At 44.0% G+C, this 27,974-nt stretch overlaps 2 protein-coding genes across 2 annotated transcripts; both read right to left on the bottom strand.

Moving 5' to 3' along the window:
• Positions 1 to 81: 81 nt before the first annotated feature.
• On the bottom strand, positions 82 to 15,968 carry tango6 (transport and golgi organization 6 homolog (Drosophila)). The gene is made up of 18 exons (XM_041039198.1): positions 15,800 to 15,968; positions 14,786 to 15,444; positions 14,539 to 14,661; positions 14,179 to 14,338; positions 13,853 to 13,959; positions 13,077 to 13,239; positions 12,189 to 12,256; positions 11,665 to 11,777; positions 11,227 to 11,400; positions 10,896 to 11,022; positions 10,487 to 10,690; positions 8,747 to 8,890; positions 8,074 to 8,586; positions 6,649 to 6,706; positions 6,348 to 6,506; positions 3,176 to 3,327; positions 2,304 to 2,417; positions 82 to 788 (listed from the first exon to the last, which is right to left on the bottom strand). The coding sequence occupies exons 1-18, from the start codon at positions 15,849 to 15,851 to the stop codon at positions 612 to 614; spliced, it is 3,267 nt and encodes a 1,088-aa protein (XP_040895132.1). The 5' UTR covers positions 15,852 to 15,968; the 3' UTR covers positions 82 to 611.
• Positions 15,969 to 17,588: 1,620 nt separating this feature from the next.
• Positions 17,589 to 20,619, bottom strand: il17c (interleukin 17c). The gene is made up of 3 exons (XM_041038631.1): positions 20,529 to 20,619; positions 20,199 to 20,422; positions 17,589 to 18,461 (listed from the first exon to the last, which is right to left on the bottom strand). Exons 1-3 carry the CDS (start codon positions 20,541 to 20,543, stop codon positions 18,212 to 18,214), a joined length of 489 nt encoding a protein of 162 aa, XP_040894565.1. The 5' UTR covers positions 20,544 to 20,619; the 3' UTR covers positions 17,589 to 18,211.
• Positions 20,620 to 27,974: the final 7,355 nt, after the last annotated feature.

Below are 27,974 nucleotides of genomic sequence, written 5' to 3'. Positions count from 1 at the left end.
CCAAACCTGTGCTTGACTCAAGGAGTTAAGAAAACTCTGCATTAACAATTTGTTATTTAATTTGTTCTTAAGTGGCACAAACCAAAAAAAAAATCTCTTTATTAATTAAAATTCATCCCCACATCGTTTGCCAGTTAACTACAGCGACTTTTTTCTTTGTTTGTTTTTTTGGGCATGAGTGTTTCGACAACAGCTTTCACAGTTAGGCAGCTGTTTGGAAATTTCTATCAATCAGCTGCCTGAGAGTCTTAATGCAGGCTGCTGCCCAGGTGAGCATCCTCACCTGGCTCGGACAGAGAGTAACTTCACCCACAGCGGAATGTTTTTGTGTGTCCACCTCCGTCACATCTCTCACAGTCTCACGCTCACACTCTTCTCTACTGATGTCTCACAGCAGGACTTCAACCTCCACAGTCTTTACTCTTGGATAACACTTCTGTGAATGAAATTTGCACAGCACACATAAAAACAGGCAGCTTTATGTGGTTGCTCATGTCAAGCTCCAAAAATGCTGGATCCTCCCATGATGATCAGGGTTTTTTCTCACGACCAAAACAAGCGGTCAAACTACGAAGGGGTTACGAAGACCCCGCAGAAATGAAACCTGAGTTTTACGGCAAGACTACAATCTTCTTCTCCAGCTTCTGCTCGGGGAAGATGAACCTCCTCATCACATCATCAAGCTCCTCCAGGGCCAGCTGGGCATGAAGCACCGCAACGTCATCCGGGTCTGAGCGCACCACCCACTTCAGAGCTCGGTACAGATCCAATAAAACGCCACTGAGAACCTGGAGAAGTCACAGGAGAGAGACGGAGGTTACAACGCTGCAGACTGGGATACATGCTTACAATGGACAGTTTGTTCCAGGCTGCGTGGTGCATTTGATTTACTGCTATTTTCACAAGTGTGCAATTTAAGTACTAAGTGTCTAAGCACCACAAGGCTGTTTCCATCGAGATAACTGGACTCGTGTTTCTTGGGAAGAATTTGCACATATTCCCTGTTATTGGGTAATAAGTTTCATGTTTCTAAGGTGCTAATTTATTAATAACTTCTTTTAATCAATCAATGAACAAATGTCAAACACTGCCTACTTCACACTTCTCAAGTATAAGGTTGTGCTGGCCCTTCCCTGACACACAGTTTCAGAAACCCAACTGATAAATCGAGAGAACGGTAAACAGATAGAATCCTTAAGATTTTGATGAAATAACACCCCGGAGAGGCTTTTATTGTGAAGAACTGACAGGAAATACAATGTATGTGACACAGTAGTGAGTGTGGACTACAACTGTTCATCAAAAGTCCATCTCCAGAACGAGATAATGCCATTTTGGACATTTCTTTGACAGCGGATCTGTTTGAAATGTTGCAGGGAGCAACGGAAGAGTCAGGAGCAGCCACAGTGAGCTGAACACCTCCACCACCTCCTGCTGTTCTGTGGAAAATCATCATGAAACCAGACTGTGGTTTAATGGTTGTTTTTTTTTTTTTAAATTTACTCATTTGACAGCTGCTTTTATCCAAAGCGACTCACATGTGAGGGACAACTCTAAAGCCTCAGTGCAGCCACCCCAACACCTCGTCCTCCACACCTGGCCTGCTCCTCTCCTCTTTGGCCTCACCTTTGTGCTCCAGTCTGTCAGGGTCTGTCCCTCTCATCAGTCCTCATTCACTCTGTGTGTCATTAGCCCTGTACAGCTGGTGCTGACCCTCTCCAGCTGTTCCAGTAATGACAGGACCTGGTCTGGGACCAGCAGCCGGACAGCTGACTGCAGTCGTGGCAGCGGCTCAAGAGCCACATCACACTCGAGCCAGAGGCCAGCAGCTCACATATAGGTGTGTTTCCAGTGGGCTACCACAGGTATGCTACTGGTGGGTTTAATACGAGGCTAGGTCTAAAGATGAGAGACTGTATTCATTTAGTTCAGCTCCAGGATAAACCGACTGATATAACACTACAGATATTAACCTGTAGGCAGGATGAGAGGCAACTGAAAGGATAAAGTTAATGTTAATTCATCTTTTGTCATCACAAAATCCAGTGTAAAGGCCCAAACCAACAATGAGCTGATTCTTCAAAGTAGGACAGAGGGGGGAGGCAGGTGCTGTGGTAATACTTAGCCAGGTCAAAGGGAAAATGACCGACACCGGGTTCAGGCCATGAATGAACATTCAAACAGCACAGAGTGGTTTGTTCCACAATGGATGGTGGAGAAGAGTGTATGTGTTTCATACATACTCAGCTGTGAGAGTGTGTGTGTGTGTGCGTATGTGTGTGTGTGTGTGTGTGTTTATATACCTCAGTGGTTTTGTTGCTGAGGCCTCGAAGCAGCAGGGCAATAACATGGACAGCAGCTCTCCTCACCTCTGCCTCCTTCTCTGTCTTTATCAGGGCGGTCAGACAGGAGCTCAGCTGCACACACACACACACACACACACACGCACACGCACGCACACGCACACGCACACGCACACACACACACACACACATAAAATGTCATGTCATGTTTAACTGAACAACACCCTGAGACACTCCTTCACTTGAGTCCAGTCGTGTTCCTTATTCAGGACCAAGGCTACAGGACAATTTATTTTTTAAAATAAAACCAGGACTCTGAAACGTGAGGAACCAGTCAAGCAGAACTGGAGAACAGCTAAAAGGGTTCCTGTGAATTACTGCAAGGCCACCGCCGAAGATAGTTAAGCTAATGCTAGCTGTAAGCTAACGAACACTGTACACAACTCTGAGCCAAAGGTCGTCGTTTTAATCCGATACTGGCAGTGGATGTGCTGTCAATCAGAAAGTACAAATGCATGATGGGGCGTCCCAATCTAAGACGGCAGAAGATGAGTTAGAGGTGAAGTACAAGTCTGCTAACTTTGTTATTTCCTTGTACATCATAAAGTGCATTATTACTTAATACCATGGCAACAAAACAGAGAAAATGAACATCTTCATCTGTTTTGTCTAACTTACAGAGTATCTGTGGTTTTACAGAGTTTCACCATTCATGCTGGCTAAGGCATCTGCACAAGCACTGATTTAGAAAAGCAACTGACTGGAAATATATCAGAAGTGTCCGCGGTGTGTGTTGCTGTAATTCTGTCTTTTTTTCTATGTACTGCTGCAGGAGGATCATAGGTGTTTCATCAGCATGTGCTCCTTCCCACCTCTTGAGCCAGCGGTCCCAGGGCATAGTCCAGTTTCTGACAGAGCTCCCCCAGGTTGGACAGGCTGCTGGCCCGGACGCTTTGGTCCGGATCCCTGGTTCCTTGCAGGAAGACGCCTACCAGGGGACGGCCGAGGTGCGGCGCCAGCTCCCCTGCAGGAGGAAGACCAAGCAGACAGGTTAGTTTTCTCAGGTTGTGGATCTAAGAGTTATAAAACACAGACCTAATTATTTATCAGGTTAAAAAAGGGTAACGTCAGATCTCTGAATTCAAGCCAAGCTAAGTATCTAACTTTAATCTAACTTCACCTTGATGCAGATCATATGAGGTAAAACATGTATCCAGCTGGTGATAAAAAAAAACGTACTGAAGCCTGGTGTTTAGCCAAAAGTGCTACTTAAGCTCTTCTGCTTGTGTGATGAGTTTTTAGCCGTGCTAGCTGCTGTAGGGATGTGTCTGTCTGTCTGTGTGTCTGTCTGTCTGACAGTCCAACACTCTGGTCCAGACTGAAATATCTCACTAACTGTCAGATACACTGCAACACAGTCTGGTACAGACATCCACGTCCTCCTCAGCATGAACTGGTTTATGACTAAACGCCTGCAAAACTAATTACTATTATCTCGTTTCTCTCATTTCTACATTTATTTTGTGTTAATGCGTGCTCGCACGTGAGCGTGCAACACTACGTCTGCTTGGTATCACCATGTTATGAACGCCACTGTGAGCATCCTGACATTTAGCTCTAAACGCTGCTGTGTACAGCCCTACAGTGTCTCTGTAATACCCTGGGTTCTCACACATCTCAGGTCATGTATCGCTGATTGTCCTGACACTGAAACCGTCCCTTCTCCAAAGCGAGCACACAATGTGATCCATCAATCACTGCCACACGAGCTAATTCACTCGGATCCTAACGCATCTTGTTCTCTGAGTCCATTTAATGACTAGATAATAGCATGAGTGACTGAAATGTCTCCCTCCAATAAAAAGCACGGCAGAAAACTGTGCATTCAACAGTTTGTTGGAAAAGAGAATAAAAAAAATGACAAATAAATAATCATCCTATAGATGAGTAGACAAAGTTCCTGTTCGACCCTGTTCTGTCAAACCGCAGAAAGAGAAATAATCCTTAAAACACAGCTCAGACCACAGAGACATGACAAGATACTTAAAGACAAAAAGGAGGAGACACGAGGTGATCCGTGCAGAAGGCAGGAGGGTAGCGCAGGACTCTGAAGGCAGCACAGAAACCAGAGGAGGAGCTTTAGGTTTAATCCATCCACTCAAATCCACAGCTTGACACGAGACTAATGTTGTAGTTTACAGTGCAGTCATATTCAGTTTAACAAGCTGTGTTTGTGGGTGACACTGCGACAGAGGCAGACACACAAAGAACAGAGCGCACCGCTGACTACAGCTGCTCCTGCCAAGCAGCAGGGAGGGAGGCCAGACGCCTCCATGGAGAGGAGACAACCAGCTGACGGACTAGTAGTAGTAGTAAGACCTGCCTGACCCGTGTGTGTGTGTGTGTGTCTGTACATTACAGCTGGTTATATTTGCCTGATCCGGAAACAAAGACACACACACACACACACACACACACACACACACACACACACACACACACACACACACACACACACACACACACACACACACACATCCCTTAATCTCCACATCTCAGTAGACTGTAATGACTCTAATAGATCTAATGAAAGAGAATCACTGTGTTTATGTGAGTGTGAGTCAGCAGGAATATCAGCCTGCGTCACAACCACACACATTAACATACGCACACACGATGCAGCACTCCCACAGACGTTCAGATTCTTTTAAACTGTATTTAGTCCATGCAGCCCCTTCCCCTGCAGGGGAATGTCATCCAGTGCACAGTTGTTCTCCTTCAGTAAATCTTCTGCCCATTGTTGCACACTAAGGGAGCTCACAGGACTCTGCAAGTGCAATAAGTCAGCAACTGGGAGCAAACCGAGGTTGAGCCAAACATTAATTTATTCAACATTTACTCGACCAGGCGAGTCAATTAAGAAAACCTTCTTATTTACAAATGACAGCCTGGCAAAAGGCAAATCTGAGCCACTCGGGGCCTTAAGACAAACACAGAGACTCTCTGCATGTCTGCGCAGCAAACTGAAGTTCTGTCCAATCTCTCAGCAAGGGTATAAAACCCCCGATTGTCTCGGGGAAGTGGTACGATGGCAATCTGGCAGATAAAACCAGACCGAGGAAAAAACCCAAATAGGGTTTTTCTATCAGGGATAGGTTCTGATACACAGGGTCCCTTCTGAACAGAGTTCTGCATGAAAAACAAGCCGGCACTGTGGCTTTTGTGGTGCGGTGGCTGCATGCTGATAGCTGGCCACCACAGACAAATATATATGTATGTCAACAAATACCGTGCACATAAATAAACAAGCATAGATTATTATTCTTACAATGTTTCCCACTCACACAAAGTCAGATCATTATGTTCTATTTTTTTGGCCAGATAAAGGCACACTTCTTAAAACATTTGGCAAAAGGTCAGAGGTCAGACTCAGCTGCATAAACTCAACCTCACTCAACATAGTGTATGTTTAAAGTGATTGCAGTAAATGATTTTCTTTAAGTTTTCAGTGCAACTACCTCAAAACCCACCACTGACGTACTGTTACCTTATCAAGTTCTTGTCTATTTACACATAAAGCAGTCACAGAGCAACATTAGCATTCAGCTCAGCATTCACTCTCCTTTGGCTCTGTTTTGGTCTCCACCAACTAGCTGAGAAAAAAACTTCTGGTTCCTCTCACACACAGGACTGTGCAAAAGATTTAGGCACTAAGTATAAAATGAGGATGCTTTCAAAAGCATTAGGTTTACTCTGTTTAAGAAACCACTTCCTTTGTGTTTTAGCTACAACTTTAGGAATCTGTTGTGTTTGCTTCCAGGCTCGGAAACCACAAAGACAAGATCACACACGTAGCTAGAGGTTTCACTCACTTAAATAACCCTCCATGCTGCAGCTCTTGTGCTGCTTAGTAAAACTTGCTAAAAAATTTTCCTGCCTGGTAGTAAACACAACAGGTTGCTGGTCAGGAACTGGGTATCAAGTCAAATGAATGTCCTCACTAGTCTGGTCGTAGGAACACGAACAGGAACAAACAACGCTCACCCATTGCCCTGCTCGCCCTCATCAGGACCTCTCCCACTTTGAGACGCGTTTCCAGGGAGTGCTCCATGTTGGACGTAGGCAGGGAGGGACCATGTTGAAACTCTTTCAGGAGCCTTTCCAAGATCCTCTCGGGGTAGGAGTCAGACAACGCTGCCAGACCTAAAGACAGTTTATACTCAGTCCATCTGTCCCTGAGAGTACTGACAACTGTTTCAGCGAGGCAGTTAATGTTATCAGTGGATTAAACATAATCACAAATCAGTCTTTGCATCACATTTGGTTATATGCACCATTACATTACCTTGAATGGCTGACAGGTAGATGAATGAGTCTTCATGCTCCAGGTTCTCTAAAAACAGCTGGAGAAGACATACACAGAATGTTTAAACACCACACAAGTCTCTGTTTCACCTTACTGGGAACACTGGGCCATCAAAAACATCAAAAACATTATGGATCTTGCCAATAGAAGAAAAGAGGATCAATACTGGCACACTGAATACATTAAAGGCAATAAGATCAACTATCAAAGGGAATAATCCAAACATCACCCCCAGGTACTGCAAGGGGGCCTTGAAGATGGATACAGGTTTGAGTGGGTGAGGAAAATGAGGGAAGAGTAAAAACAAGGGGGTTCTTGGATAAAGTGAACAGAATGAGCTGGAGTTTCGGGAGAAGTAAGGATGGAAGGAAGAAGATAGAAGATATGAAAGGTGGTCTGATACTGGAGAACTACCCAACTACCCCCAACCACGACACAAAAGTCAGCAAAATCAATGAAGGTGCTGCTGTAACTGTAGTGGGATGAAGGTGAACACAGTAGGGGGGCTTCTGATTACAGAGAATACTAGATGAGTTGTTACCCTTTCTTGCCCATTCCACCTTAACAAGTCCCTAGAGTACACCATTGTTCCCTCTGACTCCCCTGGGGAGAGGTTCAACCGCCTTATTTATTATACATGCTTGCTCAGAACGTCCCAGGAGGACAAAAGGAGGACGAAGCCACTACCTACACTTTCCTGATCCACATATGAGGCAGTGTCCTGCTCACAATTAAAAGCTTGCTATTCTGTCCAAGCTACACTACACATGTGCCAACACAACACCATAGCCAACAACACCACCGCTTCATTGTACTACACAACCTGATTCATCTCACCCTCCACTCCACACACCCCAGAGGATAACCCCTGTGTGAAGCAGTGTGTTTCTTCCCCAGCTCAGAGCCTTACACCTGGCTAGTGTGAAAGGCAGGAACTGGACAAGTAACTCAGGTACTCAGGTGTCACACCCATTTCCTGCCTCATTTTTCTCCACTCTGATGTTTGATGTGAACATTATCCGAAGCTCCTGACCTGTATCTGCATGGTTTTATACACTGAACTGAACTGCTGCCACGTGATTGGCTGATTGGATAATTGCAGGAATAACAAGGTGTACAGGTGTTCCAGTGAGCGTATGTTTATCCTTCACATTTACCATCCCTTTCAACTGCTGAAATCATTTTTAATAACAAATTATTTAAAAAGATTAAATTATACTCCCACTGTGCTTCACTCTTACCAGCAGTTCATCTATGAGCTGAACTGTGATGAGTAAAAAACTGGAATATCATCTGCATATTTATGTAAACTACTCAAATAAGTTTTCAGAAGACAAACGTGTGACTAAACCCTACAACAACAACAACAACAGAAAACCTGAAGCACACAATGCAGCAACCCACCGTCAGTACTTTCTCCTGGGCCTTTACAACCTCTGGGTTTTCATTTTGCACCATCCGGGTCAGGACCCTCAGGGCGAACGCTCTGGTTGGCACGTCCGGGTCACATGCCTCGAGCAGCAAATCAGAAAAGGGCTTGGTAGAAGAGCAAGGGACACTAGTGCCAGAGGTCCTTCCTCCAGCTTGTGGAGTTATTCCTGCTGCAGACCCTCTGAAGGACGGTGGACGCCTGATGTGGGTGTTATCAGGTGGAGATGATTGTGGACCAGACTGTGAGGCCTGTGCTTCAGTTTGCTTTTTCACTGAAGGCACACTGTTCCTTGCTGCTGTTTCAGGGTTTCTGGAGCACTGAGCAGCAGCAGCAGTGAGGTCTTCAGGCCAGCAGGCACCGTGAGTGGCGATGACAGTTCTGAGGTTGGATGCCAGCTCCTGGATGACCACCTCAGAGTGCTTCAGAGACAGCATCTCCAGGGGTGGGAGCAACCTTGACATAGAAGAGTAGTCCTCCGCGCTAAGCTGTGATATTAAAGAAGGGAGAGGTCAGAGGTCAGAGGTCAGGAGAGAGTCTGAGAGCACCTTCAGGCTCAGGTCTTCAGAACTCATTAAAGAGACTGACTCCTCATGGTCCATCTGAATATCATGGTACTCTCACAGGATCTGTGACATGTCGTGGTACCTGAGGTCCGGACAGCAGAGTGGCCACCAGGCCCATCCCCATGCTCAGGGTCTGGCTCTCTACTGGGTTCCCAAGACTTAGGTCAGTGACCTGGTCCAGACCCACACAGGCCCTCTGAATCAGGGACACTATGAAGTCCACCACCTGGAGAAAGGCCAAACAGAACCGTGAACACAAGTAACACCCAGGCAGAGATTCAAGGGCCCAAATATGTTCCATATAAAAATAAACCTAAAACGGGAACAATGAAGGACAAAGACTGATGAAATACACGGTTAAAAACGAGAGCTAAATGTAACAGGAAATAAGTACCAAGACACTTTTTAAGCAAATTGCCAGAAAACAATGAGTCCTTATAAAGACATCCAAATGTAAAACATCTAAAAATAAAACATTATCCAATAAAGTGAGGTCAGTTTATCAGAAATGTCTCTTAATCTGTGAGGGAATGTTTGTTGGCTCTAAAATGCCAGTCAGCGACCCCCCACCACCCCCTCCCCCCACCCTCACCCCCAACCCTCCCAAAGAAATGGGCTATTTTGGTGTGGCAGCATGACTCAACGTGGCTTGTTTCCATTATAAGTAGTCCCACAGGAACACAGACTGATTTAAAAAAAAAATATGCTAAAGAAAGACAGTTACAGTCCCAGGAGGATGAGCTAACACCTCAAACAGGCCAGGATGTGACACTTCAGGGACGTTCCTCTGAGCAGTTTCAGCATAAAAGTGCAACAAAGAGCAGTCTGCCCTGCAAAATCTGTTTTGTTTAAGGATTACTTAAACGTAATCCTTAAACAAAACAACCACATCGCATGAGTTTAGGACACTGAGACCAGATGTACAGTGTTACCTGTGTGGACTCGCTCACCAAATACACTTGTCAAAAATCAGTTTTTCATTATTAAGAGAAATTATTTAGAGACACATCAGAAGTGCTCCTTTCCCCTCCCAGCTTCAGACTGAGTGGGCTGGGGCAGCTATGTGTTCGACTGGCTGCTCCTCAGCTGAGGGGAACAGAGCCACAGACGCACTTGCACAGCTAACTGTGGCTTACTAGCAAAGTTTCAAATCCATTTAGTGTGCTACAGCTTAGCAGCTAATTAGCTATCTAGCCTGTGAACTGAGGTTACAACAAAAGAAACGGCAGGTGCAAACCAGCTGCATGTCATCCCCCTCTCTCTCTCCCCTGCCTGTCTCTACTGCCACTATCAATAAAGACATAAATGTTCATAATAAAAAAAGAAGAAAAGAAATCATTTGATTGGCTAAATGCACAAAAGTTCTTCATATATGCAGGCTGAGAGCCAACTGTATTCTGCTATCAGATTATCCACAAAGGTTCTGTCATGAAAGAAAAAATATAAAATATTAATCTCTCCCTGCTGGGTATTGATTTTTTTTTCCTCTAATCTGTACAGGACCTGTGCAGATTAGCACATCTGTGAACTGCAGCAGAAAAAAATGCATCTTATTCTTAATTTTAGTTGGTTTTTAAATGTAACATCATCTGTACCATTGTGGCAGCACTACCCACCGGGCCCAGAGAGCCAGTGACAGGGCCCCAACACTCTTTAAAATTTCAATCAACCGTCTGTCTGTCTATTCTCTCCTGTTCAGGGTGGCCCAGCATGCACTGGGGAGGAGGCTCAGTTTTAAAATGTGCCAATATTTCGATTTATTTCTTTTGTATTTATTTTAGAAAAGGATACAAGGCTCCAACAAATGTGTATCTCTACTCGCCTGTGTGGTTTTCCTCAGCAGCACAGTATGAGGCAGAGACTCAACCATCGCAGCCAGCACCTGAAGCAAAGCGAGTCTCTGGCCTTCCCCGGCAGCTCGACCCAGCAGCTGCTGCTCCACCTCCAGCAGCGTCATGGCTGACACGTCCAGCTCCTGCTCATCCTTCTTCACCTCATCCGCTGCAGCTGCCCAGCTGGTCAGCTCCTGCAGGAAAAGCAAGGAGGTTACTTTCTCCACCAGGTGGACGGAGCAAACTACAGAAAGACTGCACAACACAGCACAGTCTACAACTTCACAATTCTCAGAGAGCTTCTCATACAGTCTTAGCAAAACTAAACAAAATGGAAAAATTTAACGCACTGGATTGAATTATGTTTTACAGGTGTGTGTGTGTGTGTGTGCTCCTTACCTGTAACAGGTCCAGGAAGAAGTCTCCAGGCAGGTCACACTCTTTGAGTTCAGCCAGCAGCTGCATCAGACACTCCAGCCTCCACTGCTCCCTTGACAGCTTCTCGTACAGAGCATCGTCCTCATCACTGAGAGACAAGAACAAAGAAATGAGGGAGATGCTGAGAAATGAAGAAACTGTACTGACAGTCATCACTGTTAAAAAAAAAAAAAAAGTTCCTTATTGTGCAAAGGAACTGTTCTTCTCTGCATTATCCGCCATGTTTTTTTTTTTTTGACAGAGCACTGCACAACGATCGCTTGCGAGAACATGTCCGTCCTTTGTCCGTCACCTCAAACTCTCTCTGGAGCTGAATCTGGCTCCTCCATCACTGCCTGGGGTGAAGTGGAAGTCTGCTGCCTCGCTCTTCTGCCCCTGCAGGCCTGAAAGCTGCCTCAGCGCCGACAGAGCTACAGACGCCTCAGTGTGGCTCAGGTACCACAACAGAACGTCCTGACAGGGGGCACTGTGGAACACAGAGGCTCGTTTTCAGTATCCGACTTCAGGCCTGGTCACACTACACATTTTTAAAACCTTTTCCTACAACAAAAACCTGCAAGGAAAGAGCTCTGCCCCTGCACATCCAGGGCGAAAACAACTTCACTGCTGGGTTTTTGTCTTTTTATGGGCTTTACTGTCAATAATAGAGAATACGAACAGATTTATCCTTATAATACATGAAAAGTCACTTAATCCTTTTACATCTTTTCATAATGAGAGAGAACATTACCGTAGGTGGCAGACATTCTGCTTAGTGAAACAGAAGAGTTCAAAAATAACAGGAAGAACTTCTTCCAGAGCTTTGAGTAGAGCAGCTGATGGACTGTTTCCAACCACCCAGATCTGACAGCAACAAGAGACACAAGAGCAAAAACACTGTGAGAGAGGTGTGATGGGAGAAACACAGTGTGTGCACTGCAGGGAACATCTGCCTTACTGCTTCTATTACACCAGAACCTAACAACCACTAACATCTGCATCAGTACAACCATCATTATTATTATTCAGAAGCGTTTTCATTTAGATTGTTAATGCAAACACATGCAAAACCATCAGGACCAGACAATAAACCACATTATCACTTATCATCATTTAGTTTGAGGTTTAATAGTGTTTGTGGTACCGAGCTACTGTCAAGGAAGCTGAGACACACACTCTGGGTGCATCCTCTTCATATACGCCGACTTAAACTACACACAGTACTGCACCACTGCATCCCTGCAGTGTTTAGTGGATGTCTTTGTGTGTCCTCACCTTGTACACGTCCTCCACACAACGTGTAAGCTCCCACTCCTCCACAGCAGCTTGGGAATGACTCTCGTCTGGGAGACACACAAAAGCACCACAGTGTTCAGCCCTGCTGGGATCTGACTTATCATCTGTCTGCTGTTTTTGAAACGAGGTGATGATCGCTAGCTGAATAAACAGAACAACAATTGCTGTCTGTTATCGTGACAGAAATTTTACGCTAACACACCTGATGTCTTGTGGCAGACTGACTTTATTTCCCGAAATGATTTCCTGCTTGTAATAAATAAAGGGAGAAACAGTTGCTATAAATAACCTTTTGATTTTCTAATGCTAACTTTTTAATGCTAAATAGTGGTTTGCTGCCTTTGGGTTGGGAGCAATTTGCTGTATCTCAAGGTCTTGTACACAAGTGAGGGTTAAATGTGGCGTGAGATTAAGAGGCTGATTGATGCAGCGTCAGGAGTAATGCGAGCGCTGCACCAGACCGTTGGGGTGAAGAGAGTGCTAAATCAGGATGCTGTCGATTTACCGATCACCTACGTTCCAACCCTCACGTACAGTCATGACCTTTGGGTAGTGACTGAAAGAATGAGATAAGGGTGGCTGGGTTCACCCTTATAGACAGGGTAAGGAGCTCAGACATTCAGAGGGAGCTCAGAGTAGAGCCAGTGCACCTTCATGTTGAAAGGAGCCATTTGTAGTGGTTCGGCCCTGTGATCAGGACGCTTCCTGGGCCGTTTCCACTGGACGTTTTCTGGATATGTCAGGTCCAGTAGGTAGGAGACCCCAGCATAGACTCAGAACACAATGGAGGGACTACATAATGCATCTGGCCTGGGAACACCTCAATCTCCCAGAATGAGCTGGAAATGAAATGGCCATTTTACTCACTGGAAGCAGCGGTGCAGCGCTGCAGAGGCGCAAGCAGAGGAGTGAGCAGGTACTGATGTGCAAAGCTGGGCTTCTCCTGCACCATGAAGAGCACCGCCCTGGTGGCTACACGCTGAAACTGCTGGGCTGTCAGCTTGTCTTTGAAGTGCAGGAGGTCGAGGATCTAAAAACGACGACAAATACAAATTCTTTATAGTCCCACTCACACTCATCAGGGGTCTACAGACGGTACGTTAAAGCATAATTCCTTGATTTGGATTTATTTGTGTAGTTTTGGCCGTTACCACTATTACCTACACCTACCCACACCCACAGAGTGACAAGGAGAGGGAGAGGCAGAGAGAGGGATAGAAAGAGAGAGAGAGAGAGAGAGAGAGAGAGAGAGAGAGAGAGAGAGAGAGAGAGAGAGAGAGAGAGAGACCCATTCACACTTTTCACAACTCTGACAAAATTAGCAAAGCTGCATACTTGAGGTAAACTGATGATGTGTGAGCTCTACCTGGCAGAGTTTGCTCTGCACCTCATTTTCCTTCATTTTGCTGAAGCGGTTCCTCACAGATCTTTCTGACGGCTGTGTTAGTCTTTGGCTTTGCAAGTTTCTCCTGTTTGCACAGTAGCATCTGACCTCACAGCACCACACACGTGCTAACACACACCTGAGTTACCGGGTTACAGTTTCCTCAGTTAGCTGATTTCTTAAGCGTCAGGGAATCTGTGTGTGTGTGTGTGTGTGTGTGTGTGTGTGTGTGTGTGTGTGCGTGCTGAGCTGAGCTGACCTGAGGACAGATTTGTCTATAGTAGCTGTCTGCTGAGGCAGACTGTTGAGGGCAGGCCACCAGGATCCTGGCCACACCATCACATTTCCTCCAGTCCGACTCGCCCCCTAGTGGATACAAACAGTGTTTCAGTTGTATTTGGATCCATCAAGTGAAAATTCCATTCTCTAAAAACATTCAAAACCTAAAATACTATAATATTTTAATTAAACAAATGATACAGTAGAGACAAACTGGATTACTGGATGGATAACATACATTACAGTGAACATATGAGTCTCTGCTTGTTTCAGTGAGACTGTGCCCCCCCCCTCACCCCCACTCACCTTTTCCTCCCTCCAGGATGGCTCTGACTACAGCCTGGACACCGTTTGGCTGCATCAGGCGCTCAGACAGCAGCTGACCACACAGACGCCTCAGCCAGGCCGGGGCTGATCCCAGAGCAGCCTTACTGCTCGAACCACTGACGTTTCCCACTGCACCAGACTGGAAGGACAGAAAGGGACAGTACGTATCAGTGGTATTATGGCTTTAATGAAATTATTAGGAAAGTAAGAAAATTGTTGCACCACTTCGATTTAGATTTTTTTTTTTAATGAAGCACGTTTTTAATAGATTTATATTAAGAGAGTTAAGTTACACTTTCAGCTGTCCCTGCCATAATCCCTAAACACATACATGCCTACCTGCCTGGGTCCACCCTGAAGGATCAGCAGCTCCTTGACAACGATTGGCTGGTAGACTTTTCCTAGAAGGCTTTTGAGGGCCTCCCTGCACGTTCGACATTCCTCAGCACTGAGCTGCTGCTGCTAAAAAGTTTGGGGAAAAAAAAGAAAACAGATGCCTTTGATTTCTCTTGACTGCGTGCATCAAAGGCATTTTAAAGTTGTGCTTTAAAAAGAGGAACAACAAGCCCATATTCAGATGTGTTACCTTCTCCTCCTCTGTGCCTTTTCTCTCTCGGTGTGGCTGGTAGCCAAGCTGGCACAGTGCTGCCATCACATCGCCTAGATGCTGTGTGAACACCAATGTGGCGAGAGATGACAGCTCTGCCAGCTGCAACAGGACATTTGTGGTGGCAAGAAGACGGCGTCCCTCTGCTGACACCGCTCCACCACGCACAAGTTTTTCCACCATGGCTCCAAAAGCTGACCTGCAACCCAGTGGCACACCCACTCCATGGGCCAAGTAGGGGCAGAGCCCCAGAGAGACCACAAACTGAAGAGCAGCTCCGAGCGTCTTCTGCTGGGTGACACTGAGAACATCGGGAGGTAAAGGTGGAGCCGTGTGAGGGTTGTGTTGTTTCGCCGCAGAGGTAACCCGGGTCTGCTCGAAAAGCTCCAGCTCAATAGAAAGGTGTCGTGCTAAGGTGAGGAGCAGGAGGAGACACTCCTGGACAAAGCCCCATGTGGCATCTTCTGTATCACCGGAGAACCATTCGGCCTCGGCCATCACCTCCTCCCTCAGCCTCCTCACCTCCTCAAAGCTCCTCTCGCTCTGAAGCTGCCGGAGGAGAAGGGCTCTTTTGGCCTGCAGCGCCGCCGCCAGGAGAGCCTCTCGGTGTGGGGACTGAGCATCATGCACAGACACCTCTACAGACAAAGACACAGAGAATATCACATAGTGGGTTGTGTGCGACTAATTCTGTACACAACTGATTATATGTTTGCTGACAACACACTGAGAATTACACACACAGTGTGTGGGGATATTGTGGGGAACTGGCATCTATTAGAACACAGTGGCTTATACATACATGGGTGCTGCATTTACTTTAAGTACACTATTACACCGTATGAACGCTCTTTGTCACCTGTTAGATTAGAGAATATAAAGTTAATAAAAGCGAATTGTATAAAAACGAGTTTTGGTGTAGTTCTTTTTCAAAAACTAACTTTAATCTTAGTTTGCACGGTTATCCTCACCGGTTATAACATATCCACTTACCGTCGAGAGGTTTAGTGAGAGTGTTTATCGCTGAGAGGAAAGCTGCGGTCATCTCGCCATCCCGCTGACATGTAACTTTACAGTCGTGTACAAGCCTGGATGCGATTTAAAGCGCTTGTTTTTAAGTGTGAAGGGGATTAAACCTTGCCAGACCTCGCATGCGTTACACCGTTGACAACAACGTCCCAAAATGGCGCTTAGATTATACGTCAGCAACGCGGTCGTCCTGGGATCACGGGATAGGTGGGTTTCACGTGACGTCACGACGCAGCGACGCGAGGGCGCCACATTCAGATGGAGGGCAGGAAGCGTTTCAGCCGTTAGCTGACTGACACACTGAGAATCTACCGTGTGGAAAAATGCCGATGTTTGGTGTAGTTTACCGGCGCTCGCATCGTTCCAATAGAGAAAAAGAAAAAAAGCTATATTCTCTATTGGAACGGCGTATCTGTTGTATCTGAAAATGTTTTTTTTTTTAGACATGAACAAACTTGAATTTCCGTTGTTTTTATTCTCATGAACATATTTGAATGGATGTTATGGATATTTTATCAAAGACTATAAGTGAACATCGTTTCAGCCTGTGTGAGGACAGTAGAGAGCACCACTGAGCCGCTTCACTCATCGTTGAGTGGATCCCAGTGAGTCAGTGGCCTGTAGCTTTCACGAAGTCGGCAGATGTATAAAGTACAACAGCTGGATGCTGAAGCATTTTTTTTATGTTGACAGTCAAATGAACAGGTCATGGTCAGTGTCCAGGTGTTAGGAGAATGTTTTGCTGAAAACTAAAAGTGTAGCAAGAGAACTTGCCTAAAAATGCAGACTTATTTTGAATAAAACAGTAACTATGCAAATGTGATCATGTTATGTAATAAGGATGTGATATGATATTGAGCCAAAAATTCAAATACAAGGAAATCAAGTTGCTTTTTCGGAGTGTTTGAGTGAGAGTAGCTGGAAAGTTAGTGGAAACGAGTTAGTGGCTGGTATCTCTGGTATCTGGTACATCTCTGCACTTTGTCTGAGATGAACTCACGGTTCACAGACAAATACATGCAACAAACTGAACCCGCCCACGGTTTGGACCTTTGAGTCCACCGTGCAGTCAGCTGTGTTCAAACAGGTGGTAAATGAAAAGAAAAATAATTCTTAGTGAGTGGAGAAACACGATGAACACAGCACACAGGATATCACTGAGCGGTTTGATGGGTGTGAAAACGATGTGAATCACATTCTGTGGCCTTCACAGTCGGCAGATCTCAACCCACCGGAACACCTACGGGCGTCAGACATTTTAACTTGTCATAGTAGGAAAAGCACAGGTGCTACTATTAACTCCTGCATCTTTGGCAGCTTTACTGGACCTCAAAGACAACAATGAAAAATGAGTCTTGGAGTTCATTATATCGTCCATGCCATTTTGTAATCAATGTGCTTCATCTTGAAATGTCAAATAAACTGAAACTAAACAAGAATTTTAAATTTCTGTATCCTCTTTAAATGCCCACTACACCCACAGACGGAACTGCTGGTCTGTACAACCATACCTGGAACCTACAAATCCCAAATAAATGCAGTATATTGAAAGAAATACCTGCCTCCTGTGTCCTGACGCCCCACACAGTCTTTCTTTCCCAACCAGCTACCAACCTAAACATATTTTACATAATCAAATGACCAAAGACTGTTGGACACTTGTTTGGTTGGTTATGCAGAGATGCACTTTCCAATATCAGCTTTGAAATCACAGAAACGCGGAGAACACGTTTTCTTCAACATCAGATGCTTTATTTAGCTTCAAAGAAGCTTAAGTTTGAAGTCTGTATCAGACTCATAAAGTCCCACTGGGACAAAATCTACAGGATATCCATCATAAATAAATACAAAGTCTTTCTCATCCACTCATGAGCATTCTGAACATCTCACACAAAAAACAAACCAAATAAATAGATACTTATTCAAATATTAGCAGATAAATAAGGATTTAACATAACTATACAATAGCTATTTTACTGGATGACAAGGCCATCAATATGAAAACAAGTACATGGTAAAATACCCAGTTTACATTGGCTGCAATATGCAGAGCTGTAAACAAGTCATAATAAAGAATGAGCAGGGTCTACAAAGACCTACGAAACACACATTATAGATGCATAAATTATGATGATGTCATTATGACAATAAACAGACCTATAAAAACAGGCTGATGTGACTAACTTTTGAAACCTGGTAAATCTTCCCGGGGGGTGTCAGCTGTGTGTGGTCAGCCCAAGTCAAACTCCCATCAGAGAGCATGGAGGACCAAAGACACCCCTGAGTTAGACTTTCCAGAGAACTTGGTGGATTTTAAAACAAACACAAGATAAACTGTAGTGTGCCGCTGTGAGAGCAGGTCTTGATGGGTGCCCTCTAGTGGTAAGTCTTGGGTCTGACGCAGGTACAGCCCACGGCAACTGGCAGATAAACTGGCTTCAGCTGGTACTTCTGTTTATCACCGCAGAGCTCCCTTTTGAGAAAAAACTTGTTCTGCTTTATGAGGAACGAGTTGTAGTCATGGCTCAGCTCTGGGATATTGTTGCCCTGGATCAGGATGCATCCTGTGCACAGACACTCAGCCTCGGAATAGGTGGAGGGAAAGTAATCCTTTTTGGTTTTAGTTCTGGAAAGGAACAAAAAGTCTCAGTGAGCAGAGTATTCAAAGACAGGGTGAGATATGAGACGTAATTAAAGGGTTTTTACAGCTGCACTTTATAAGTTCAGACACACACACACACACATTACATCCAAATGGTGGTAAAAAGAAAACATTTTAAATGTCATGGCAATATTCTAAATATAAGTGTATATAAGAATAAGTGTATATAATGAATATAAGTGATCAGGGGCACACATGTTAGGGCTGAATTATTATCCTGACAAAGGAAGCAACTGACCCAGGTCCCCATACCAACAGGGGCCCAAAGGCCCTGAGTTCACTGTATGTCAAAGGGGAGGGTCCTGCATCATCACCCCATCTTGTGGCTCTGTTCTACAATTTTGAGAGAAGTACTCAAAAACTTTACCTGGGTAAAAATACAAATACAAACAATACAAGTAAAAACCCTTCTCTCGAGAGTATCATCAGCAAAATGTTCAAATTAGTAAACACTCTGCTGCTGTGACTGATATCTCCTATTACACTGTTTACACCTTTGCAACAATGCATAAGAAGCCTTCTGCTGTTGTATGTGGTCAAGGTTTGGCCAGTTGTATCTACTTTAGTTATGTATTAAACACAGTGGTATGCCATTTAGGGGTCAGCCCCCTGGAGTCACGAGATAAATCTGAGATCTGGAGATGATTAACGGATCAACGAACTTCCTCTTTAAGCCTTTAAACCAGTCGCTTAAATGGAAACTTGTCAAGAGAAAAAAAAAATGTCTTCGGTGCAAGTGGAGCACAAAGCAGCAGAAAACAGGAATACTTAATTACACATACATTTTAACAGAAGCCAAGTGTCAAGATCTAATTTCATCCCATTTATTTACTTCAAATTAACTGACACACAGCAAACACGTGGTCCGGCAGTAATCAGACACTCTGTCTGGTCCACAGGACAAATAATCCAACTTCCATTTACAGTGCTGTGTCATCAGTAAGGATCAATAAAGAGGAGCATCACTGGGAATTTCAGACACCTGTAAGTAAACAAAGCGGTCGGACAGCCGGCAAATAGGCCGATTGCATCACCGATGTAATGCAATCCACCTCATTCCAGGCGCATGTGTTAACAGAGCTGCTGTCTCTGGATCCGGAGGGGACTTTCCCTTCTCCGGGGACCGAGGTGTGGCACGACATCAGAGCCCGGAGTGAGCGCAGCTCAACGAGCCAAGCAATAAATAAGGAGGGTCAGAGGGCTGACACCTGTACGCAAACGCATCACGAAGCACAGCCCTTATCGCCTTATCGTCTCACTTCACTCAGACTTTATGATGCTGACAGATGTCAGATTTTTTTTTATGGCTGCGCCCTTATGCAAACATTCATCATGGCCTGGTTATCACTTTATAACGGATTTCCCACGTCAGTACGTAGTAGGAATTTACATCTAATGAGTTTCTGAGAGTTTTAATTTTAACTTTAGCTTCTAACTTTAACTAAACTTTATCTTTATCTTTAACTGAACAGGAGACAGCACAGAGGAAGAGCAGCATCCGCGTCAAAACAAAACACCGTGACATGAGCGTGCTGTCACCGTGTTTGGCCCCTCACGGAGAGGCTGGGGGTTCACCTGTTCACCTGTTCGCCAAATTAAGCAGCCACTGATTCCATTCATCCTAAACGTTTAATTTTTTTTTTAAATGAAGGACTTTGTGGTACCTCCATCTTAGTGGAAATGCCACAGGATGTTACTCACACGTATCTCCAGGGGGACAGGGCTCTGTCGCTGATGTTCTGAAGCGCCCGGTTCGCGTAGAGCGCCACGGGACAGGAGGCAGGTGAATCAGCTGCCGCCGAAGGTGGTAAAGGTGTTGACGTGGACTGGATCCCCAGTCTCCTGTGGGCTGTCGCAGCCAGCTCCTCTTCATCAAAGCATCGGTTCATGCACACGGGTACGAGTAAAAGCGCGAAGACGATGACCTGTGGAGGGGCAGACAGACAGACAGAGAGACAGCAGCTGAAGTGATGCGGAGGCAAAGACGAGCCAGTATCAGCAGCTGTCCTGTCCTGTCTGCGTCTCACTCACCTGCTTCATGTCCATCCTCTCTGTCTCTCTCTGCTTTGACTTGAGTGTTAACCACCGGGATCCGCTTTGCGTTTTCTTGCCATCATGTTGAGCCGTCCTGTATTTATTGAGGCAGTGGAGCCTACCTGGGAAAAACCGGCAGCATGAGGAAATGGAAACGCCATTTAGTTCCTCAACTTCCTCTTTCTTAAGTGAAAGTGGACTGCCATAGGTAGATGTGAGGGCCAGTCATGTGCTGTCATAGGCATACATCAGACAGAGCTCAGAGCAGGAATTTTTTTTTTCTCACACACGCGCGCGCACGCGCAACCTCTCGCGCGCGCTGACGGCACACAGGAAAGATGCTGTCAGAGACAGTGAGAGCTCAGTGTGCTGTCTGTCTGTCTGTCTGTCTGTGTGTCCCCCTGAGGACCCACATGAGGACATAACCACAACACGCCTTGTCGGGTGTGTGTGTTTATGAGTGACTGTGTGAGACAGCTTATCTATACATAGCCTGTTTATGTCAGTTTATTCTCACACATCTCTGAGTAAGAGAAGACTTGAGGTTCAGAGGATGAATTTAGGCCTGTAAAAAAATAAAATAAAAGTGTAATTTAAGGTGAATCTCTACGGAGTGAATCCAATAATAGACATATTATGATATATCACATTTATAGAATTATAATGGCATATGTAATATTTTTTCACACATTTGTTTAGGTCCAAAATATTACAGTTCTTTATGTTTGTTTATCCCCACCAAAAAAAAAACATAAACAAACAAAGGCAGAAACAGACACACAGACAACAAACATAAAAAGAGGAACAAAATACATCGAGTAAAAAAAAAAAAAAAAAAACAAGAAAAAGACCAGTGTTTTTTCTGTTTCTGTAAGGTTCAAACGCAAAAACAAATATAAAGGCACTTTTACATATACAGTTTTTACATTTGGTTTATTTATTTATTTTGATTACGATATAAAAATTAAAAACATACTGAAAAACTCTTCTTGTCTAAGTTTCCAGACCAGTTGTGTAAACTTGACAAACTCGAGAAACAAATAGAAATTCCTTTGCTGGCGATGCCACTGTGTCTCTGTCAGCTCTGATGAGGTAAAACAACTTGAACACAGGACTGTCCATGCCAGGAGCTGGGTTCCCAAAATAGCAGGAGTTGTATGTATACAAATGTCTCTTAGTTTCCAGCAGAGGTTTCATAGCTGGCCCAGTAACACTGCCAAGTCTCTTCAGAAAGAGATAAGGTGACATCTATTGTTTGAAACCCTTTGTGGCCGGAGTTCAGTGGCACCGCAGCTTGAGAAAGGCTTCTTTGTTGTCTTTGAATAAACCCTGCTATAGTAACACGGCTCCACGGTTCCAGTGCGGTGACTGACATTTTAAATTAATCATGGAAAAACTGACTGTATGTAATATGAAAGGTGCTGTCAGCGTTGACAAACTCACTGAAATTCATCACTCAACTCTACAGTTTCCCTCAGATCTACACAGCTTTTTAGCACCTTTCAGCTCATAGTTTTGGTTTTTTACAGCCCAGAGGCTTGTACCACATCGGTTATCCATCTATATTTGGATTGAACTTAGCAGTCAAGCTTCAGGGGACCAGATCAAAACCTGTCAACCATCCACCTACTGACCAATCAGATCACAGGGAAAATGAGTCATCGTTCCTACAGGATCCCAACAGGAACAAAGGCATTAACAATGAAGCGGCAAATAATAAAGAGCAGCTGATATTTTTATAGATGAGTGGAATCCGTTTGCTGTTCGACACTTTCCATGTGTCCGTCGTGGTTTTAAAACAGAACTTCTGTCAAACAGAGAAGAACTGAAGAACCGTTACAGCTTCATTTGAATCAAAGATAATTCGATCCTGACAGCGTTGATGCTTTTATTCTTATTCCATCACTGCAGCTCAGACCCTGCGATGAGAAGTAGAAATAAAGTCTGAACTCTCTGATGTTGTTTATTAGAAACAACATTTCCATTCATTATAAATATTTCAGTGAGACAGAGACAGTCACATTATTTGAACTATTTATGTGCGTCACATTTGTCCATCAGACAAAAAGCAAGAAACACCTATTCTTTACTAAAGATAACAGATAACCTGCAGCTGTTTGCAGTATGTCCTTACCCTTATCTTTAATATTATTATTATTTCTGGTGTTTCCACAGTTTCTTATCACATTCTATTTATGTGATCACGTTGTTTACATTTCGCCTACAGTACGTCCTCACTGTAAGCAAATTCAGCTATAGGTATCACTGTTTCATCTAATATTATGTCAAGTGCCATCTGATAACCAGCTCTGTGACACAGGTTACCCTGTGTAAGATCCAGATGTGTTCCCTGTTGTGTTGTTGTGTCACAGTTTGGTACAAGATTACATTTTGAAGCAGAGTCTTGTTATAAAGGTGGCCGCCTGTGGCAGTGATACACTGGAGGACTTTGGTGTTATTAGCTGGCTGTCTGTGGGACTGGGCAGGTTGTATTCCCTGTTCTCAGTCATCCATGATTATCCGAAAAGAGCTGAATCAGGCCAGACGTCTCAAACAAATTCATCCATAATTCATTAACTCGGAGTCTCTCTACGTCTGAGTGCGTCTGTGGTGGCTACCCACATATCTACAGCACTGGCCATGCCCCAGAATGTGTGACTGGTTAGCCTCAGCTGCTTGCGTTTACTCCTGTGAGTTTCTAATGTTGAGATTGAAGATGATCTTATACACACTAAAAAAAAAAATCAAATTTTCAGAAGTAAAAGAACAAGACACATTTAAACAGGAAATTTAGAATTTAAAACAAAAATAGAAGAACAAAATGAAGCTGAAATTGAATAGTAGCTTCTTTTAGCTCTGTTTTGGTGTCCACCCGCTCCTGAGAAAAAAGTATCGAGCCTTTTGGCTCCACTGTGTTCACCAGCTTGTCTCAGATGGCAGTTTAACATGGCGGTCTCATGTCACCAAATCATTTTTATGTAGAGGTCACAACAGCGCTCTCACCGGGTCAGACCTGAGAACGTTTCCGAAACTTTGACACAGCACACGCCTGGTCTGAATGTTGTCAGATGAATGCAGCTCAGCGATAAACTGTCAGACATTATTTCCTGTATTTTCACTTTTCATGCAGGCTAACTCCACGCATGAACGAGTATATAAAAAAGGATTTCCATACAGCATGTAAACTAACAAGAATTAAATGAGAGTCCAGACTTCTCATCCCGCTCTGCTTGTGCACGATGGCAGCAGAGTTCAACAGTTTTTCTCTTTGTGGTGCGACCAGGGCAGAAGAGGTTAAATAAAAAAAATCATTGCAAAGCCACAGTGATAATCTGACCAGCATTCACTCCACATATGTTTCATTTTCCTGTGGGTCAACTGCATGTAAATGAAAATCCAAAGAAAGTGATTTACATGCAGCGTGTAGGTTTCAACCAGGAAAAAGTGAAAATGCATCTGTGGATTGACCGTGTGAAGCAGGGCTGATCATCAGCCACAGTGGTACGGTGCACAGTGGGTGATCAGAGCCGTGCAAACTGAAACAGTGAGCTGAGAGATGCTACAACGCACCGATAGATCTGTGAGAAACTGAGCGGAGTTAGCTCCTAATTCATCACCCTGTCATTTTACTCTCACTCTCTCCTTCTACAGTCAGTTAAAACAAATGTACAATAACACTGATTAATGCAGCTTTAAAACACAGATTGAGATAAAAAACGTGATTTAAAACTGTTGTAACTGTCAAACCAAAAAAACAAAAAATCAAAATAATGATAAAAGGAAAATGTGTTGCAGTCCTGCTTTCAATGTGCTTGTAGTTTGAGTGAAAGTGCCACAAAACACTGTTTGTTGTTTTAGTGTGTGTGTGTGTGTGTGTGTGCGCGCGCAGTGGGACATTTTGTCAATATGAAGGTTCATCTATTAAAGAGAGGGGAATGTCCTCTTATGAACAGCATGTTAGGGGCATTCACAGTTAACTTTCCACTGGTCAGTCCCCTCGGAGAGCAATCACCAGCGTGACGCCTGTACAGACACAAACACCAACATACGCAGAGCAGGGACTTCTGGGAAACCGTTTCAGGCAGAAAATGGCAGGTAAGTCAATGGGATATGACTGTAGGCAGAAGAATCAATGGCAACTGGTGCGACATGAAAGATAGACTCGCCAAGCATTTTATTAGGAACACCTGTACACCTGCTTATTCAAGCTATTACCCAGTCAGCCAATCATACGTAAGATCAGGCAGCAACAGGTCAGACTGGTCTGATCAATATGGAGTCACCAGCATGAATCCATGGACCCGACCTGCCTTGTGCCTGTCCCGGCTGACTATGGGCGAGAGACAGGGCACACAAAGACAGACAACCGTATCCTCTTCATGCATATCCGAATCTGAAAACCACGTTTAGGGATCACATGAGTATAATCTTCTTTCTGATCCAGATTTTCCCGCTCAGAATGTCTGTGTCAGAAAATGAAGAGGACATTCTCTCATATTTAATGCCACTCTAACAGCCTGTTGAAGAACAAATGTCTTTTTCTATGGTCAAATAACCTCCTTGTAAAAGGCTGAGTAAATTAAAATAACACCTTTGAAGCTTTGGCTTTTTACTGTAGCTTTAAAGGGTAAGGCCGTTAAAACTACAGCACACACCTTCTGTTGAATGATTAGGAATCATGGAGCCTTTTTTATTCTTTAACCGGCGTTTAAAAGTTTGACTGTGTGATTTCTTTGTACATGAGACAGTGATCTTAGATGTGCATCTCTCTCTCTGCATGTTTTACCTCGTGCTGCTGCAGCCTTCACGTTCATCTGACAACATTCAGCTCAGACCTCGGTCGAGCCGTAAGTTACAGAGACGCCGTGTCTTTGAGGTAAATATAGATTTTTGACTAAATCATAGTTTTCACTGGTTATTTTGGGTGATTTTGTTCTAAGCAAAAAAGGAGCTGATTTCATGTGTTTTTGTCTGGTGTCTGTTTTCGACAGATTGTGGTTTGTTTTTTTGTCTTTTGTACATTTTTACACATCAACAAAGTACACAGAAAAAAAAACAGGCGTGGGGGAATATATCCTCTGCCACAAAGCTTTATGTGGGGTATCTTACTCCAGATGTGAATTTTTCACACTGTTATAATCAGAAAAACACATTTTACATTCTGCTGCAGGAGGAAGAGCAGGTGGTCAGCTAATCAGAAGGTTGGTGGTTCGATCCCTGGACCAAGCCCTGTTTAAATGCTGCCCATTAACCACTGAATTAAATGGTTCCTCATACAAATCTCCTCGCTGGACTGTCAAAAAGCCGACCTACTGTGACACCTTCTGTGAAAAACCTTCAGAGAGAAGTTGGGACTTTCTGAGCAGAATTCAGTGAATGTTCCTAGAGATAGTCTTTGTTGTGAGTAACAGAGGAACTACGGTATCATGTTGCACCACATACAGTTTCTCCACGATCCAGATCAGGTCTGCAAAGACAGTGAGTCACTACCACTGCTTTCATTGCAGTTTCTCCTCCTGAAGCATTTATTCGGAGACAGTAAGAATGACAGTCTGAAACAGTAATGATGAGGTTATTATGAAAGTCTGGAAGTTCATTGCACAAAACTTTGAAAGCATATGAATGTGTCACTGATCAAATTTAAATGAAGAGTGTGTCGCCACCACCTCACCAGCCAGCCAGGTGCTCAGCTAGCAAAGAGCAGGTTGAGAAATCACCATGATTAAGGCCCTGTGCACAAACACGGTCTCTGAGTTGTTTTTTCACAACAACAACGAAATAATGAAAAAGTCCTGATTTACAAATCAATCAGTGCAGCATAAGACTCTCTCAGGTCAGGAGGAACACATGAGCCCTTTCGATTAAAAAGAGAACAGTCAAAATATTCGAACAGACACTTGGACACTTCAGACTACATGACTAAATAGGACAGACTACAGGGACGGACAAGAGGAAAGATTTACGGATAGCATTCAAACAGAGGGAGAGAGTCAGGACCTGAAGCTGAGTCTTCAGGTCTAAGAACACCTGAAGACTCAGCTGGTGGAACATGAGGAGACGCTCACTGAGTCTGACTGAAGTGTACTGGATCAGAATCGTGACTTTTACTTCTAATAGAGTGTTTTTACATTGTTGTATTCATACTTTTATTTCCTAAGATTAAAAACTACAATTCAAGGCTCAGAACACTTTTACAATTCCATGACCTCAGATATCAGGACCCTTAAAACTGTTTACAGTTGCTCAGTGGTGCAAATTTGCATGCCAGAGCTGAACTCCACACAGGAGCGCTGCATGAACCCACACCATGTACCTCAGTGAATTCAATAACTTGGAGCTTCTATTGAAATTGATTCTGGTAAATCTGACAAAAAAAAAAAAAAAAAAAAAGCTTTTAAACATCAGAGACTTTTACTTTCATCTCTAGATTTCTGTGAAGGTGATAAACTCAAATCACCTTTTTCCAAACGCAAATGACTCCTTTAAACATCACAACACTTTATGCTCAGGCAATAAATACACATTGTTTATAACTTGTGTAATAAATCATTTTATAAGGGCTCTATATCTGAGAAAATGAAAAGTTGAAATGGTGTGGACAAAAATAATAATAATAATAATAAATACACAAGTATTTATTACCTGAGCATGGAAGCTAATTCTTAAACTTTACATGTTAATGCTGAGACCACGTTCTACAGGGAACGATGTGATGAATTTTACAGCGTTGCTTATTCAGTCACATCGACGTTATGGAAAACTAAGCAAATATGTGGGCCATACAAAGGTCACATAGTTTAGTGAGAACTCTGAAAGGAATTTCTAAATGCAAACCACTTCATGCATCCAGAAAATACCTCATGTGCATATTCATTTGTTCTTTCACCCCAAACGGCAGAAAGAACCTTGACACAGCTTCCTCAAGGAAACACAGCAGTCTATTGTTATTTGGCAGATGAAGCTCCCATGTCAGACTGCCAAGAAACGGAAGATTTCAAGAGATGAAAACTGGATCAGGACAGGAAAAGAAGTGGAATGCCCACATACATACCTGCCTTAGAGGACAAGCGCACTGGACTCTGCTGTTTGAGAATCAGATGAGTTAGATGTTAGATGAGGAGACAGCATTAGTGAGAACATTTTAACGTCCTGGTCTTAGCAGCTGTGCTAGATCCTCACAAGCTTAACAAATATAATATTAAGTACGGCTCGTTAGCATGCTAGCATTTTGCTAATTAGCACAAAAACAAAGTAGAGCTGAGGCTGATGGGAATGTCATCAGTATGCAGGTCAGAAACAGGTCAGGAACCCAACAACCTAGAGGCGGAGCTAGATGAAAAGTCACAGGTTCAATCGGATCACGATTCCGAAGCTGCCGCTCACGTGGAATGCACTTTCTGTGACTGAGGCCCGAACGCAGCATCTTGAAGAAGACAAAGGAAA

This window comes from Toxotes jaculatrix, chromosome 5, assembly GCF_017976425.1.
Source record: "Toxotes jaculatrix isolate fToxJac2 chromosome 5, fToxJac2.pri, whole genome shotgun sequence".
NCBI classification, from domain to species: Eukaryota; Metazoa; Chordata; class Actinopteri; family Toxotidae; genus Toxotes; species Toxotes jaculatrix.
The sequence above is the reverse complement of the archived record's forward strand: the minus strand, read 5'-3'. Positions and strand labels throughout refer to the sequence as shown.